This window comes from Pelmatolapia mariae, linkage group LG14, assembly GCF_036321145.2.
Source record: "Pelmatolapia mariae isolate MD_Pm_ZW linkage group LG14, Pm_UMD_F_2, whole genome shotgun sequence".
NCBI classification, from domain to species: domain Eukaryota; kingdom Metazoa; phylum Chordata; class Actinopteri; order Cichliformes; family Cichlidae; genus Pelmatolapia; species Pelmatolapia mariae.
The window spans coordinates 35928252-35947037 of record NC_086239.1 but is presented as its reverse complement, the minus strand read 5'-3'; the positions used below and the strand labels follow the sequence as shown (position 1 = coordinate 35947037).

At 43.3% G+C, this 18786-nt stretch overlaps 1 protein-coding gene across 5 annotated transcripts in view; it reads right to left on the bottom strand.

The window, feature by feature from the left end:
- Positions 1 to 18786, bottom strand: part of pak1 (p21 protein (Cdc42/Rac)-activated kinase 1) — a 65435-nt gene that overhangs the window by 18736 nt on the left and 27913 nt on the right. For 2 of the 5 annotated variants that reach the window (XM_063493140.1, XM_063493142.1), the window contains exons 3-9: positions 7834 to 8053; positions 6458 to 6552; positions 4961 to 5108; positions 4763 to 4800; positions 3647 to 3709; positions 3240 to 3353; positions 1988 to 2222 (exon numbers count right to left, since the gene is read on the bottom strand). In XM_063493140.1, coding sequence (XP_063349210.1) covers positions 1988 to 2222; positions 3240 to 3353; positions 3647 to 3709; positions 4763 to 4800; positions 4961 to 5108; positions 6458 to 6552; positions 7834 to 8026 — 886 coding nt within the window. In that variant the 5' untranslated portion in view covers positions 8027 to 8053. Of the gene's footprint in view, positions 1 to 1987; positions 2223 to 3239; positions 3354 to 3646; positions 3710 to 4762; positions 4801 to 4960; positions 5109 to 6457; positions 6553 to 7833; positions 8054 to 11727; positions 11826 to 18786 lie in introns of those variants that run through there. The other 3 variants (XM_063493143.1, XM_063493144.1, XM_063493141.1) reach the window with 2 other exon arrangements.

The window sequence follows — 18786 nt, the reverse complement described above, 5'->3', positions numbered from 1 at the left end:
CACGTGGAAAAAAGGTGGTTTTTATGCTGCTACGCTGATGTCTTACTCATAAATGATGTTAAACATGAAAATAAGAAGCAGTTTGCTGAAATCAGCAGAGAGACGAGCCCAAAATAAACTCAAAGCCTGCTCTCTGAGGGAAGCTGTGCGTGCAGATGAAGCGATGAAATGTCCTGTCACGACTAAGAGAAGCTAAAATTAGCTCACGGAGACTCTGCGCTCTGCAGCAGGTACATCAGAATATGGATGGATTATCAGGACCACAGGCCTCAGACTCAAACCTGCCCCAGGCCCACCTGCACACTGAGCCTGCACTTCCTAACTGCAGAGCTCAAGCTGAGATTCACACCGCTCCTCTGTTAGCTTCCATATCTGACACATACAGTAAAGTATGCACAACTTAGAGTCAAACAAACATTTATGTCTTAATAAAACTGCAGTGAATAAATGTTTGATCTATAGCACCGACTTTCATTGATCAAGTTGTTAAAGTCCACTTCAGGCTGTTCAGGCGAGCTCACTCTGAACATGTTTAAAAAGGACCCCTCCCCTCGGCTGGAAGCATCAGACACTCTGAGCCGTATCTGTTTGGAAAATGCTGAATGTGAATCTGTAATCAGGAACCTTTTTCCTCCACAGCAGATGTCAGAGGGTGCAGTGACCTTCCCTCGCACTGCTGCTCCGTCACCATCGCTCATCGCCCTGTGACCTCTGGCTAGCAGCATTAGCATCCAGGACTGTGGCAGCTTTTCTCTCTTTATGCTTCCTCCCTTTCGACCTGCAGCCTACGTCATTATGATTTCATTCAATCAGCTTATTTCCAAAGCATTCAAACTATTTAAAAAAATGTTTCTACATTTTCCAAATGTCTTTTGAAAATGTAGAAACATTTTTTAATGTACACATTAAAGAACCCTGAAAGGCTCTCTGCCTGACTCCAGCTCTCTGGGGATCTGCCCCTTTGTCCGAGTGGTAATCTGTCTCTGTCAGAGGTCAGCGACCTGCACACACATTAAACATATTTGAGGCTTTTAATGAAGGTGACAAAGCCTGTTAATGGAATCTGAGCCGGTCAACATTCCTGAAAGTTACGATCCAGATATTTTACTACGTGTGATTATTCTGCAGTGGACTCTTCACGATTACTTGATGCCTTAACTTTGTATTCTGATCACATGTTTTTGTTGCACTTATGAAGTTACAGCACAAACTTAGATATATTTGTTTCCATTATTTGCTTATTTGTATTACCAAAACAAAAATGCTCTTTAAGCATGATCAGACAAAGCTCTGCAGCCACTTTGAGTCCTAGCTTCTGTTCTTCATTTATCTGTATGACAGCGGGATGAAGAAAACGACCTTTTTTATATTAAGTTCTACAAATTGCTGAACCTCAGTTTGTGCTGGAGATAAATATCTGAACGAACTTTTTAGGGAACGACAGTTACGTCTAACTCACAGCACGAAGGGACAACAAACTGAGTCCAGAAACAACAATCCAGCGCTGCCGGCACAACTTTAAAGCGCTACAGAAACAGCATGCTAACCTCTTTTACACAAAATCTTTGACGCCACCTCAAAGCTAGGTAGGTGACGCCGACACAGAGCTTATGCCGAGTCCAAACAGCAGGACGCAGCTGAAGAGGCTCGTAGGCTCACTCGCTGTCACCTCGTTTATCTGTGGGCTGTGTTTTTAAAGCTTTTCTGTTCTCAAACTCATCAAAACTAAAGAGTTTTCAACTAAACTGAAATTAAATCTCACTCTGGAAACTAAGTGAAACCAGACTGAACAGAAATTCAAATCTAAAAATAATCAATAAAAATAACTTGGCTAGCAGGTGTGAGCCATGAGCCATGAGTTACAGCTGTTGCCCAAATCTCAGCACAGCTCCGTCAGTCAGGGCTGAATCTCCACCTCAGCACAGTAACCGTTACCGGGGTCAGGTTTGTCATGTTAGCGTGCTCCGAGTGTCTGAATGAGCCTTACGTAGCTTCTCCAGGATCTCCTCGTCAGACATCTTCTTCTTCCTGGCTTTGTCCTGTGGGTGGGGCAAGGAAGGACCTGGGGCGGGGCTAGCACTGGGAGGGCTGCTGGGAGCTGCTTCTGCAGGTTGGGCAGGGGTGACGGCGGCGGCCGCGGCGGTCGGTGGAGAGATAGGTGAGGTCGCAGCATCTTTCGTGGGAGGAGGAGGGAGGGGCTCGATCACCGAGCGAGTGTAAATCTGAAAGATGAAAAAAGTCACTCCTGTTTTTATCTGTGGTGCCAAATAGACGTTTAAAGACGAAGCTGAAAGACACTAAAACAGCTTTTGTTATCAGTTCATCTCTTTTTGTCCACAGGCCTCTGGAACAGAGACGTGAACATCAGTGAGACAGTTTAAATAAAGGCTGATTGTCTGTAAGCCATAAAAACACTGCAGAGTGAATCTAAAGTAAAAGTAATGAGTTTAACTGAGACAAACACACAACACAACAGGGTGTGTGTGTGTGTGTGTGAGAGAGAGAGAGAGAGGCAGCGAGAGAGATGGTGAGAGTCAGGTGCATGAGACTCATCACCGAGGAAACTGCAGTGGCGCCGTGGAAACAGCCTCTCAACCGCCAAACTGTCTGATTGAGAAGCAACAATGTGTGTGTGTGTGTGTGTGTGTGTGTGTGTGTGTGTGTGTGTGGGATGAGATGAAACAACGTTGCCTAACAGCAACAGTGACAGTAAAAAGCTGTCATTGTCTTTGATGCCTGTTAAACATTCATTTTAATAATCTTTCATTTGTTTTTTAACGCAAACAAGAAAAAAATCTGTTTAAAAAATAATTCTGGTGAAGTCCAAGAATAAAACTACAGAGCAGGAAACGTGAAGTTTTATGTGTCCAGTGAAGGCAAACAGGAGTGGGCTTACCTGGACTGACAGGTGAGGACACTGTGTGTGTGTGTTTCTGAGGATCAGTGTGTATGTGTGGGTGGGTTTTCACATCTTTGTGGGGACCAAAAAATTGGAAGTTTACTATAGTTGTGTGGACCAACAAAATCCAGGTCCCCATGGGTTTGAAGGCATTTTTGAGACTCAAAATGTGGTTTTAGTGTCAGGGTTACAGTTGGGTTATGGTTAGGTTTAGGGTAAGGGTTAGCTAGAGAAAACATTATGTCAATGAGATGTCCCCATAAGATATGAATACCTGACGTGTGTGTGTGTTAAGCTCGTATTTGCAGTGGCAGAAAGGCGACAGCGTTTGTGTTCTTACTGATTTGGTGTGCTCCGGTCGGGGGGCGATCACCGGCGGGGGCTCGGCCTCGTCTTCGTCCTCATCCTCAGATACGGTTGCTATGGCGGGCGTCTCCGACACGGCCTTGGAGCTCTGCGTGATGTCACAGGGAGAAAGAGGGCGGAGCCTCAGTGACATCATGGTCACATGAGCCACGAACGATACCAGACCCATCATCGCTTCCTGAATTTCCTGCCACTTCCTCTACTGCTTCACTGTCTCATCATACAGAGGAGTCCTCCGGCCCGTCTTTAGCTCTCCTTCTTCTCTGATTTCAGCCTCCCGCTCTGTCTTTCCACCCTGTTTTCCCTCCTCTCATCATCACTGCTGTCTGAAAGCTCAGGTCACATCTGGCTTCTGACGCCACTACATGCCACACATCCTACCTTTCTATCCCTCTCTTCCTCTCTGTCTCTCGCTGATAGTCTGACGCTCGGCTGGTGGCCAAGCTGCAGAGACAGGGAAACGGTGAAAGGAGGAAAAGATGCTGATTCACAATGCAGAGAGAGGGAGAGAGAGAGAGCGGGAGGAAGAGGAGTGCCATCATCCTCCTCCCTCCGTCTCTTATTCTCACCTTTACATTTGGGTTTAAATGTGTCTTTCAGAAAACACACACACACTGCGACAAAAACAAAACATCCTCAATCATTCAACAAGAATCTCTCAGCTTAAAGCTCAAGTCTGTCGCTGGCTCTGTATTTGAAAACCAGGAAGGACACCTGTGCCATAAGATGCGCAGAAAAAAGCATTTATTCGTTCATGCTATTATCTAACAAGAAAACAAAGTAGACTAGCTCAGTAAAAAAGATTTCAATCAAAAGCTGCTCAAAAGAAAAGCACTTAGTTAAATAAGATGAAATCAATAACTTTATAAACAAAAATCTAAATAAAATATGTAAAAACCTGAATATATAGAAGAAAAATAGCTGAAAAATACATTTGCCTGCTTCCTGTAGGGGGCGCCACAGCGGATCATCTGCCTGTTCCTGCATCCTCCTCTATCACACCAACCTCCTTCATTACATCCACAAACCTCTTCCTTGTTTCCTCCTGCCTGGCAGCTCCATCCTCATCGTCCTTTGTCCAGTTTATCCCAGTTTAACCCTCTGTACACGCCCAAACCAGCTCAGCCTCGCCTCTCTAATTTTGTCCTAATTTTAATCATGAACATCCCAGTTAACATCTTCAACTCTCCCACAGCCGGCTCAAACACTTGTCAGTGGAAAAAACACAGCTAAATAAAATATAAATAAAATCCAACATGAAACTGTGTAAAGTGTAAAAATGGGTGAAGTAAAATAATTTATTGAATTCATTTTAAATAGCAGGTGTAAAAGGCAGTTTCAGAAAATGACCTGACCTGTTACCTGCTATTGGCTTACGTAACAGCTAAATTGGTGGAAAACATGCAGACACAGCTAATAATGAGAGGAAGGCTTCCTCACAGCGCTGCCTGTATGTGGCTGTGTGAGAGAATAACGCTGTGACTGAAGAGGTCTTACCGTTGTGGTGGAGGAGCTGAAGGCGTCAGCAGTTTTATCTGAAGGAAACAACACAAACACAAAGTTGAGTGTTCAGAGCAGACTGAGCTTTTAGGCTCTGAGGCTCATATTATAATATGAATATGAAGTTCACCACTCAGCTAACGTTATTGTGAATGCACGTAGGCGATGGGAGCACAGCGAGGGGGCGGGTCTTACCAGTGAAGCTCATGTACTTCTGGCTGTTGGTCGTTTCTTTCGAGTCGTAGAACTTTAAAACATCGAGGACGGCCTGAGGGTTCTTCTTCTGCTCCAGCTTGGTGATGTTGGATGTCTGCAGAAGCCGAGCCCACTGCTCCGGCATTCCCTGAACACACACAGACAAAAATATCAATATTTTATTCATTTATTTCTATGTGAACTGCATTATTGTAACTTACCTTTGTTAATGGCAACATTAACAACACAAATAACACAGCAAAGAGCAAACTCTGTGTATGAAAAATGACGCTAACGGTGAAATACTGAAACCCTTGTTATTCTCAAAGTTGTAGCATTAAACTGGATTTGGTGCTAACAGAACATCTGCTCCCATTATAAGTTTCTATCTCTGTGAAACACCAACTAATGTGAAAAACACGGCCCTCTGCACGAGAGTGTTCCCTAAACAGGCTGAAACATTCAAGGTCATTCAGCAATTTTAAAGCGGCGTTGTGGATATGAATGCAGCTTAAACTAAACTTAGCATTAGCTGATAACGTATCGCCCCACCCCAAGTGATCACTTCTGGCTTCAAAAAAAGAACATGGTGGCAGCCAGTATAGTAAAGCTGAGGCTTCAAAATGTGAAGTCTAGAAACCATCGAGTGACGTCCAGTAAGGAACACACACACACACACACACACACACACACACACACACACACACTTCTTCGAGTCCTAAGGAAGTCTTATCATATTTGTACTTCAGCCACAGATCTGGGTCACATCTCCTTGTTTTCTGTCTCTCTGTCTACTCACCTGTCAGAATCAATCCATTGCACACAGTCTTCCACTTCCTGTTCCATCATGTCTGATATCCATCCATCCACCATCCATCCATCCATCCATCCATCCACCATCCATCTGTGTATTTACTGTCTAAATTATATTTAGATTACATCAATTTGAGCAGGAATATTCATCTGCATGTAGATGTGTGGAAACCTGTGTCCCAGATTACAGAAAAGGAAACCACACACACACACACACACACACACACACACACACACACACACACACACACACACACACACACACACACACACACACACACACAGTTAACTCCCAGCTAAGAGAAGTTGGTCAGGCGGACCGAGTGAGTCAGTGAAACAAGGCGTCTTTGTCTAAAGTGATTATTTAAAAAGGTTCATTTGCCAAGCATTTGTGTCTGTTAGTAGCTGTTTCACAGACACACACACACACACACACACACACACACACACACACACACACACACACACAACAATGAGCACGGGTCCTTTGGTAAGCAATTAAAGTGATGTAAACAGAAGCGAATACCACAAAACACACTGTGGTTGAATCTGATAATTTTCTTTCTATACACAGGAGAGGAGACACACACACAGACACGCGCACGTGCACACACACACACACACACACACACACACACACACACACACACACACACACACACACACACACACACACACACTTACAGTGAACTCCCCGGTAACAGCATCAAAGCCAACATGGATGGTGTGTTCGAAGTCTGACGGCAGAGAGATCTCTGGGCGCTCCTTCCTCTTATAGGCTGAATGATAAAGGAACAAAAAACAAACACACTGATTGATTTTTTTTAAGTGTTGTAATAAAACACAGAACAGTTTTCCACCTTAAGGACTCTGGATTATCCCAGGATTTATTTCCGTTTAGAATAAATAGACACTAAAGAGCGGCAGACCCAAAAACAAGTTCTAACTTGGCGTTGAAAGGCTGCAGAGGAGTAACTGAGATGCTGGTTGCACCATTTCGATAATGATCCCGGCTCTAACAGAAAATCCTAAATGCAGCCCTTCATGAGGGGAACAAAGAGATTCAGGTTCATTAAAATTCCTGAAAAGATCTTAAATCCAGAGAGGATCACTGAAAAGAAAGAAACAGCGGGACAAAAGTTCATGCAAAACATGGGAGAGAAAATCAGGAGGAGACAGAGAGAAAAGTACAGAAACAGAGTGCTTCAGAAAACGAGCCAACACATGAGACGCCGTATGCTGGAAAGAGTGTGAAGATCTTCTGGGAAATCATAACTCCAGTGAGAATCACACACAGCAGATTCCTCTGGGAGGACTAACACTGACGCAGGACCACCAGCTTCCTGCAAAGCATCATGGGTAATCTGTGTCCAAGTGTGGGCACGTGAAGCACATCAACAAAAACAGTTTTTCCTCCACAGATGCACAACAGTTTGTTTAGGTGGAGAAAAACATACTTTACTGCTGATCTAAAAAGAACCAGCAGCAGACGAGTAACAATCAACCAACTCTGTCTGATTATCTTTAAAAACTAAATGCTTTAATCCAATTTTTACCGCCTTCCTGTCTGTTGTAGATTTGCTGCTGTCGTTGGGATCAATGTTCTGTTGCACGATTGAATATTGGCCAAACTTTAACTCATGGCCTCATATTTGACTCTTTGAATATTTTGTTATACAGGGGAGCTCACGGTCGACTCAGTGACTGCCCAAATCATCACCCCCCATCACTGCAGTGGTTTTCTCCGAAATGTGTAGCTGTGCATTCAAATCTCCACTTTAGTCCCTGTTCCAAGTCTTTTAGTTTGAGTAGATGTAACTTTGCATGCCATGCCGCCATGTTCTACTTTTTTTTACAGGACTAAAGCTGATGAGCTGTTACTCAGTATCAGCTGTGGATCAGGAAAAAGGTCTCAGTGTCTGATGGATTCTCACAGATATTTATGACCCCTAGCTTCTATTTCAGGGATGAATATGTTAGCTTATGGGTTTAATTTGTTGTTAATATCAGTAGATATTTATTTAGTTTGCACACATTCACCCTGCGGCATCACGACTCACTTTTATCGCCTCCTCCTGTCAGGATGAATCGAATGGAGCGGTCTTTCTTCTTCTTGTCCTCTGGGTTTGGAGGGAGGGGCTTGGAGCCGTGGTTGAGGGGGACGGGGTCCTTGTTGCAGGAGCCAATCATGGTGCTGGTGTTCCTCATGGGCGGAGCTGGGGGCTTGTCCTCGACCTCCCCATTATCAGACATCTTCAGATAGGCTGCAGCCGACCGTTCCTGTGCACCAGAGAGGCCAAAGTCAAGGACAGAAACACAAACTCTTCTTACAGACGATAACGGACTTGTTTTAAATCTGTCAGCTCCTCATTATTGATCTGACACGAACAAAAACAATATCAGCTACTTACTAATTATGCTGTTTGTATTTTCTGTCAAAACGCCCATAACAACATCTCATATCACTGCATCTCCCGTCTCTACAGCTCAGCGCACGTGGTCGCGTTTCCCAGTAAATTGAAACTCTTTACAAGACGTTTTGTGGTTTCTCATAAAGAGAAAACAAAGAACCATGAACACTGAGATTAAATGTTTCCACCACACTGTTAGCTTAATCAGCTTTAATCATAGAAGATCACTGATCATAAAAAACAACAAAATTGTGTGAAAAATCAGTACGAATAAAAATAGAAAACTTTAAGTTTTTCTATTTGCTCACTGAGCGAAGTTTGTCGGAAGATGACTAAAACATCACGTGTGCTGACTCAAACTTAAATGCAGTCTTAGTAAAAAGATAACACACACACACGCACGCTCGCACGCACACACACATTTCGTTCTGTATGTACAACCTGGAGGAGGCGCCCACACAGCTGAGCGGAGAAGACGGACATTTTAATGACCAGTTTTACCACAACGCCCTCATACAAAAATACACAAAATCACACGCACAGACTACAACACAACCTGCTCGGCTAAATGCTCCACTGGGCACAGGAACCCACGAGGCCAGTCTATTTAGGTCAGAGAAACTCCGAATAAACCACGATTCATACTATAAATAGAAATAACCCACAGTAACAAGAATAAACAAACTGCTGTGTGTCTGTATCGCCCTCAGTTTTGGTGTAGCTAAGGTGAAATCAAAGCTTGTTTAAAAGGCAGTTTCAGTAGTTTAGCAGCACTGCCGCAAACACAGAGAGAAAACTGAATGTTTCAAATCTGTAAATCTTTTCTTCTCCCCCTTTGTACAGTTTCTTTGGGCAATCGATCCCAGGTGTGGATTATCACAGCCACAGCGAGAGGAAGCAGCCTCAGTCCAAGTCAAACAAACTCTCCAGCGGTTTGTTTGTGGTGGGAAATTGATCCGACCCTAATCTCACCCAGTGCTGCAGGTTTGGGCGAAGCAGCTTCTCTGACCAGATGCTGCACTTTAAACACTACTTCCCTGATATTCGTGCAGACGGTAGATTTTTTACTGGCATGTATAGTTTTCCTTCAAATTCACTAATACATGCGCTGCTGCATGCGCTGCTGCAGCGACAGATCCTCATATCAAACAGGGACAGATCAGGAGTTTATTTCAAGGGAGGAGATAAAACACCTTGTCACAGACAGAACTGAAGTAGGGCACAAAGACCAAGTGTGAGACAAATAAAAGTTATTTATGCTCTAAACCAGGGGTGTCAAACATAAGGCCTGGGGCCCAGAATCGTCCCAGCAAAGATTTTAAAGCTATTCCTACTAAAAAAGACTCCCAACCCCCCCACTGTCATTCACACTACACCAAGGTAATTACGTGATGCACATCTATACTACGGAAATACCTGTTTTGTTTTACAGTGGGTCCACTGTAGGAGCTATTTTGTGTTGTTAGCTTATGTGCACCACTAGGGGTCACTTTGTGTTTTTAATGGTGCAGCATTAAAGGTAGACGGATGTAATTAGCGTGAGGTGTTGTTGGTCAGAAAGAGCAAACGGTTTGTGATTTATGTTAAATGATGTTGGATACTAAGAGAACTGTTGAACAACAAATGCAACCGATGGAAACAATAAAGGTTTAAACAGACACGATAAGCACAGCTGGAGTTATTGGACTATGTCTCATTCATAACAGCTGCACCGCGTCACCCCGCTTCAAGCGCAGGCTTATCCTCTACTGAGAATTAACAAAACTTTATATTTTATGATTACAGGACAATCCAGGTGAGGAGCTACTGGAACTTTTCCTGCAGTTCCTGTAGTTTCACTGGTCAAACCCATGTAAGTTCAGTGTGACATCCCTGCTCTAAACACTCTGGTTCAGGCAGTTTTTTGCTACTCTTGGCTCTTTATGATGTCAGAGAGACTACATAGCTTTCATAAGTGTCAACTCAGCACCCAACTTAAGCCCCGCCCAACTCCTGTTGAAATCTTTTTATGAGGGGCAGCCATTGGAAGAATGTTGACTTAAAGGGGGAGGGGTTAAAACACCGTGTCTCAGACAGGGTCTGATGGATTCTTTATAAGACAAGTCATTTTTAACAATTTTTTAAAGGTTTGGAAATAAGTTTAAATTGTTGTCCCTGCTTTCAACCAGGCTTCCTGTGCACAGGACACTAAATTTTGTAAAGCACCTCATCACAGTATCTCACAGGACAAAACCTGCAGTTCCTCTAAAGTCCACTGGAGGCTCACTCCAAATGTGAGTCAATTCCCACGTCTTCCAGGTCTTGATGCATGCTCAATCATCCAGGTAAGTAAATCTCATCACTCATCCAAGTGACTTCTTCAGTCTCAGCTGACTGCAGGTTTCCCCAAACTTATAAACAGTACATTTGCATAATGACTGAAACCAGCCCACTGAAGGGCTGGTTTCAGTGTTAAAATGTCCAAATTTATAACAACCCACCACAAAAACATGGTACAAGTTCATTTAATTTGCTTTATGTCTCCTAGCATTTTTTAACACATACAACTTCTAATGTATTTAATTAAGCGACTGCAAAATTTTAGCTTCATACTATGAAATGCTCGGAGTTTCAGGCTCTCAAAGTAAAAAGAGGTGGGTCACAATTTAAAGCCAAAATCTCACTTTCGCTCAAAATTATTTTCTCTATAACCAACTTTAATATCATGGGATGCATCATAGTTTCAACATGAAAGCACAGATTCATAGAAACAAGCTTTGGTACTCTGGATGTTTGATCTGTTTTCTGATCATTCACTGAAGAAAACATCAAAAAAGTTCAACTTTAGGTAAATTAAACATGAAAGGTCTCCATCTTAGCAACATTTTGATACCAGACTTATATTTCCTGTGTGACAGCACAGAGGCTATGGCCTCTTTCACATGAACTCTGTGGACCTAATCAAAATAATCTGATAATATTATGAGCGTTATATAAGATATTATACAGCTGTGTAGGCATCATCACGACTGCAATAAACTGTTATTCATGCGTGAAAAGAGGGCTGAGTGAAAGTGTTGAACAGCACAAAGCAAAAGACCAAAAAACAATCAATGAAAACACTCGGTGTTATCAGAATGACACTAATGAAGCAAATCACCTCAAAATGAATTTTTGTCACAGCCCACTGTTCAGGTTTTACTCACAAAAGAAAACATACGAACAGTTACGACAATAAAAACCTCCCACTGAGTTTTAATCGCCTGCTGCTCTGGGAGTGACACAGCAGCATGCACATAAATCATTTTTACATTTTTTCCATCAAAGGGTAAATATGACTGTTTCCTAAAGATTACATCAACAACTAAAAGGTTCAGATTTACAAGGTCAAGTTATATTTCATAGTTATCAGAGGACAAATTAGCCTTATAAGCCATTCACAAAAATAAGACTTCGAATGCAATAACAACAGAGAGAAGATGAAGGTTGAGTCTTGAAATCATTGAAAGCTTTCATGTTTAAATCCTAAAACTGATGGTTTGTCCTTCATGAAGCGGTTCTTACCTTAGCAGAGGCACACAGACATGTTTACAGCATAGAGGTGATCCACAAACAAACAAACAAACAAAGAGAAAATCTTTCTGCTCGAAGAGAAACTGTTGGATCGACTGAGGGTTAAAGTCTAGCAGAGACTGAGAGGCTCTGTGAGCCTTTTGACCAATCCTGCCTCCTATAGACGGTGATGTCACTGTGTGATGTCACAAGGTGAGTCACATGAGGAAGTGGGACATACAGTAAACACACACACACTCACACACATGTTTTAGAAAGGCAACAGGAAAACTTCAAACACACAACTCTTTATTGTGTCTGCTGGGTGAAAACACACACAGGCATTATCACACACAAACACAAGAGTGTGTGTATGTTTACAGCCAGCACACACACAAGCAATCACTGTGTGTGTGTGTGTGTGTGTGTGTGTGTGTGTGTGTGTGTGTGTGTGTGTGTGTGTGTGTGTGTGTGTGGTGATGTCTTTGTTGTTGGTCTTTCTGTGAAACACAAACCCAGAATCGCACAGACACACACGAGCGGACGTCTCATATTTCGGACCGTGCTGTCAGTTTCAGCACAGACCTGTTACCAAACAAAGCCACACACTGTCTGCTGCAGGGTGCACACACACACACACACACACACACACACACACACACACACACACTAATTGATCTTCTAAAAATAACCACAGGATGAGTGAGCAAGGTTTCAGAGGGTTTTCCAGACTCCAACTTTTCCCTGCGGGACAAAAACTCAGTTTAATGTCGAGTCTTCCCAGCGAGGTTACACACCACAGCTCCTAAACTACAGACAAATCTGAATTTGCCCTGTCGTGATCACTCTCACCAGGAGAGGATCTTTGAAGAACAGGAAATCCTGACGTCTTATTCTGAAACAGGTGGTGGAAGCCTCCCAGGTCAGAACAGCTGGGCGGGGGTGACGGCTGCTTTCTGGGTCGAGATGACGGAGGACTGAAGGGACTATGACTTTTCTGCAGCATGTGGTTCTGTTACTGAGACCTTTAGGTTTTATTTAAGATTTCTGTCCCAGCATTTTTTAACACAACTAAACTGTAAAAAGTACGCGCTCATCTCCGAGCTCGTCTACTCTAATTCTGTTTCCAGAGCTCAGTGAAGCAGATCAGCGACGTGATTATCAACTGGATGAGTCAACCCAGAGTTTATTACAGGAAAGACGCGGTTTAATCCTGGATCTCTCAGGTCGTCTGAGATCTTTTATGTTTTGCGTGGAGAACAAGTGTAAGTTAGATGAACTAACTCCATCTTTCTTTATGAATTAAACTTTTTTATATCTTTAAAAAAATCTAAAAACAAGACTTTCAAAAAAGAAAAAAATGAGTATCGACAAAATCAAACAACACACAGCATTTGTTTACTCTGAGGGGAGGGGCTGCGCACACACACACGCACACACACAAACACACAACCACACCCGTGTCTGAGTGATAAGAAAATATCACTCTGTCAGACAACTTTTATGATATCAAGAATTACAACACACACACACACACACTCACTCAGAGGATGATTACAGCGTGTGTCTATTCTGTGAGTCACAAATTGTCTGCGCTGTCATGTCCGACACATTGATTTCTCCAGCTGACGACTTCCTCGCTCTCTTATCTTATCATATCAGTGAAAACATTTCCTTTTCCTCTTCGTCGCGCTGCTTTCGCGCTGCTTTCGCGCTGCTTGTTACCGCCAATCGTTCGCAGTGTGAGCTGAGAGCGGCATCAACAAAACTACACTGGACAATCGATATCTGATCGGACATCAAATCATCTAAAATACCCTCGATATGGATCGGCTTGAGGCACAGTGCCTGCTACCCGGACAAGGTGGATGAAAGAGGAAGTGAAGGTGAAACATGGAGAAAAAGCTCAAAGAAAAAAAACATTGTGGGAGGAAACCAGAGCACCCAGAGAAAACCCACGAAGAAAAACTCCTGCAGGACAGTGGATTCAAACCGACGACCTTCTTGCTGTGAGGTGACTGTGCCACTCCCGTTTTGGCAGAAAAACATAACAATGGATGATGTCACTGTGACATGTCAATCTTTTATGTACAGTTTATGAGTTAAAACCTCTTCAGGGGGCGAGCACCATCACTTCTGTGAATCTCACTCATTCATCATCGCCATCTCTTTAAAACATGTATCTAATTAATACTTCTGGTACCTTTAAAAACAAAAATCAGAAAATCCAAAGGAATGTTTTTTTCAGGTAGCACATGTACCGAGTAGGGTTAGCAAAAAAGGTGATACTCAGATTGTAATTGACAGTAAAAATCACCGTCGGGTTTGATGCTCATTTAACACTCATCCTCCCACAGCCCCTCCCCCCACTAGCAGCCGAACACATGAACAGCAGCACAACAAACGTGGTGAAGCATCTTAAAGACCAGCACCCCGGTGTTTATTAAGGATTTTGTTTCAGCACAACTAACATCAGCAGTTCCATCCATAGGTAACGTTACAATAGACGGCGTTAATATTTAACAGCATAAAAACCTCATGTTTCTCTTAAACTCCCAGACTGAAGCTGAGTAAAGTCTGGCAGCAGCTAACCAGAAACAGTGACAGTCTACCTCATCGGCTTGATCTGATCAGCGATTAAAAAGGAAATAAACAGCGGCTGAATATTTTTCTGGGAATTTGGAGTCAATCATGTCATCTAACACACACAAACACAAACAGATGATGAATACGTGTGTGTCCACACAGGGAAGCTTACATTATGGAGATATACCCACAAACACCTCAAGAGACAGCTGCCATTAAGTGTCAGTGCTTCCTGGAAGTGCCGTATCAGCACGCATACAGATAACTCCCCTCTGACTCGTCCTGCACATCACCGAGGTTTCACTTTGCCCCCCTCCTTGTATCTTTTTTATCGTCACTGTCGGTAAAGATTTATGAGAAACGGGAACTGAACGGCTGCATTACTAAATTATCGCGCCGCCCTGTAGTAAAGTTTTTATGATGCATCCTGTGAACTGAGTGTTTTCTTGTGTTTTATTTCCTCTCACAGACCAATTTTGGGTGGATGTCACAGTTTCATTACTGCGTGTATACTGTGGTGGCAGAAAAATAGGAAACGAGTAAAAGAAAACATCATGATGTCCGGGACGATCAGAAAAAGGCTTTTTGTGTTGCTAGAGGTCAGAGAAGAAATGTGAAAAAAAAAAGCGGGCCACTTAAGACAAAAGCAGAGGTTTAAGGATCGATTTGTTGCTAACAGCCAGGAGCCAGTCGCCCCTGGCTGCCATGGTAACCATGATGTGGGTATTGCACCTCAAGAGTTTCTGAGTGACACAAGCAGTAGATGTGAAATCATGGATCACCAAAAGCATTCGCTCCTCGCTGGCACTGCCCTGTACTTAATGAGGATGATCCACGCCGCCCCCACGCCTTCAGTGTCCCTCGCAGTGAGATCATGCCCCGCCGGCCTCGTGCAGCAGATATCTGAAACAACCTTTCAAAAGTTGATGTACATGTTTGTTGGAGCAATTAATCTGAGGAGCTGAGGACCAAACCAATAACCTTCTGAACAGCAGATAACCCACTTAAAAGAGTATATTCAACAATTTGGATACATGTATCCACTTGTGAACGACTTGCCTGTGATGTTCAGTCATATAAATGTGTACCCCGTGTCTGGAGGATGCATACATCATCTTTTTAATATCAGTCTTTGTAATTTCTGACTTCTCATGGACTGTTGAGTTCAGGGTGGTTTGATTTTAACAAGCTGCTCTTACATTTTTGTAGCTGCTGTTTCTTTCTTTGTGGTAGGAACCAAAGCTGTGAATGTTGTCTCCTCATTGTTGATGTCATCATAGCCATTCTCTCATTGGTAGTCACTTCAATCACCTTTACTCATAGTCGAGAAAAGCTTTACTCATCTACTGTCATTCTGCCTGTGGTTGCCTAAAGTTGCTGCACGTCATTGACTTTCTATAGTCACTTCCTGCACGGATGCCCTTTAAACTTAATTCTGACTTTGTTGAATCTGTGCAGCAGCCACGTGCCTGACACCATTATTAGCATTTACACGTGTGCATGCTGTGCCTATACTGATCTGCAATTTCGGGCAGGTGGTTTTCTCTCTTCTCTCTTGATTTGAAAAAATGGTGGCAGAAGAAGAAGTAGACAGAAATGCCTCCAATCACACTGACCAATCACAGTCATCACAGGCAACAGCGCACACACTGTGTACATACATCTCTAGAAGTGCACATCAGGTTGTGGTGTAAGCTTTGGCGGAGGGTTTCAGAAGGGTTTGTTACAGGTTGCCTAGTGTAAGCAGAGTTACCTCAGAGGTAAAAATTCCATTTTAGGATTTGGAATGAATCAAATGTTCATTTCATGTCAGGCAGGTTTTCGCCTGAACATGGGAAGCAAAATGCACAAGTTCTGCTTTTTTCTGCATGTAAATAAACATGCCGGAGGATGTTGCACAAATGGGTTAAACATTTAGCTGAACTTGCACACCCAGCAGGGGGGATCCGCCCCAGTCGTAGCCCAGCAGAGCTCAGTGCGCTTGGCAGTGGGAGGCCACGGAGCTCCCCCCCAGCTGCTCCTGGAGCTCCCGCTGTTACAACAAACACTAAACACTGCACACACCCGACAAGCTCTCGGTGTCAGATATTAGAGGAGGCATGACATAAACAAGGAATCTAAACAGGGAGAGACAAAGGGACAGATGAGAAGACAGATGGAGGCGTTACTGCAGCCTTCTGGATAAAGAACAAAGAAGGAAAAAACACGTCTGCAAAAGTCCCGACAAACAGCAGCGTGAAGAGTCTGAACCGGTTTGAGACATCACCACAAAGAGATCAAATTCTGTCTCGTCTGCCTGCAGCTGACTCCAAAATCATGTCGTCATGGTAATGAGACAAACCCCCAGGCCCAGACTTCAAATGTATATTTTAACATATTTTCACAGGTTTGACAGCATGCATGGATGCATGGATACATGTGCATGTATCAGTGTCTACCCCACACAGTCTGTATTCATGTTCACACACACACAGCCACACAAACGTCTGAACCACACCCATTATAATTTGGGTCTTTGAAGTTTCCACCTCAGGAGAGTCCCTGGTTTGCACAGCACACCCTGACGCTTCTGTTCCTTCTTTATCTAAAGCAGCTTCCGTCTTTTATTTTGTGTTTTTATTATTGGACTGAGAAGCAGTTTTGCACGACTCACAGTGCAAAATAATCCTTCTTATATCTTTTGTCTGATTTCTTATACTGGGCTTCAGCTCAACCTCTGACTGACTGAAGCTGTTTTAGCTCACTTCCTACTGCATTTAAGCTAACCTTTTTAGGATTGGCTGCCCCTCCTAAACCAAATTTACACATGGTGCTTCCATGTAGGGCCATATCATACTGTTCACAGTAATACCGGTATAATGTTGGGCAATGATAAGAAAATGAAATATCGCAATAGAATATGGGTAAAACGTGCATGCGCAGTGCCTTTGTTTTCACATGCACATGGTGGAAAAAGCACGGCGGCGACAGAGAATGAGAAGGGCGAAAGTGGATCGTTGAATGAAACAGATGAACCAGAATTGGTTTGTAAAAATGCTGCAACTTCAGTGGTGTGGAACTGGTTCGGCTTTCGTCCGTCAGATACACAACAAAGCACAGTTTTTGGTAGAGCATGCAAGTGGGCCGTCGTTATTACCGTGTTTTTTTGGAAAATAAGGCAGACTTAAAATCAATCCTTTGATTTTTCTGAAAATCGACAGTGCCCTTTGTGGGTCACCAACCAGTGGAGTCGCCCCCTGCTGGTCATTAGAAACTTCACTTTGCAAGCCCAGAAGCTACCTCTGTGTTTTATATACAGACATATAAAGAGTCCATCTTTTCCTGTTGTTCACATTACAATAACAAGTATTGTGTGTATTAAAGCCATTAGTCTGTGCTACACAGCTCCATTATATTAAAATACATCAATCAGCTACACTGTTGGACCGGGTGACAGGTTAATTCACACACACACACACACACACACACACACACACACACACACACAGTCTGGTTTGCTATCCTCGTGGGGACATCCCATTGACATAATGCTTTCCCTAGCCCCTTACCCTAACCCTAACCATTAAAAATGAATGCCTAACCCTAACCCTTACCCTAAACCTAACCATAACCTAATTGTAACCCTGACAGTAAAACCGCATTTTGAGTGTGAAAATTGCTTTCAACCCCGAGGGGACCTGGATTTTGGTCCCCACGGTGCAGAAAGTCCCCACCAGGATAGTAAAAGTCAGATTTTGGTCCCCACCAGGATAGTACGAACCCGTACACACACACACACACACACACACACACACACACACACACACACAGTAGACTCACTCCCACATATTCTGCTCTGACGGTAGAGAAATGCATTAAAACAACAATGGTGGATTATTACGCTACTGAAAATAGTCCCAAGCAAGAAGCACTTTTTCTAACTGAGCAGAAAACTTCAACATTATGAATCACATCTGAACAGCAGAGAGCGTGTCAAGGCTTTTATGCAGAAACCTTAAAGTCTTTTGTCAGGTGGCAATCAGTGTGAGTGTGTTTGTGTTTGTGTGTGGTCGTCAGAGGACAGATGGTAATTTAGAAGAAGAGAACGTGGCCAAATATAAAATAAAGGAAAGACGAAGAGAAAAAGAGAGGGGAGAGGAGGGGGGATGGTGGTTTTCTTCTGCATGAACGAAGGGCACGACGGGCCTGAGTGGGCTGGAATAAGAGATACAAAGACAAAGAAGAAGAAGAAGAAGAAGAAGAAGAAGAAGAAGAGAGCAGATAAAAAGAGGATGCAGGTAGGGGAAGAAAAGAGAACGAAGGGAAGAGAGTGGGTGAAAGGAAAAAAGGAGTGCGTGACCAAATAACAGACTGCATCTTGGCAGGGGGCACACACACACACACACACACACACACACATATACACACACACACACACACACATATGCACACACACACACACACACACACACACACACCTCTCCAGAGGACATTGCAAAGACATAT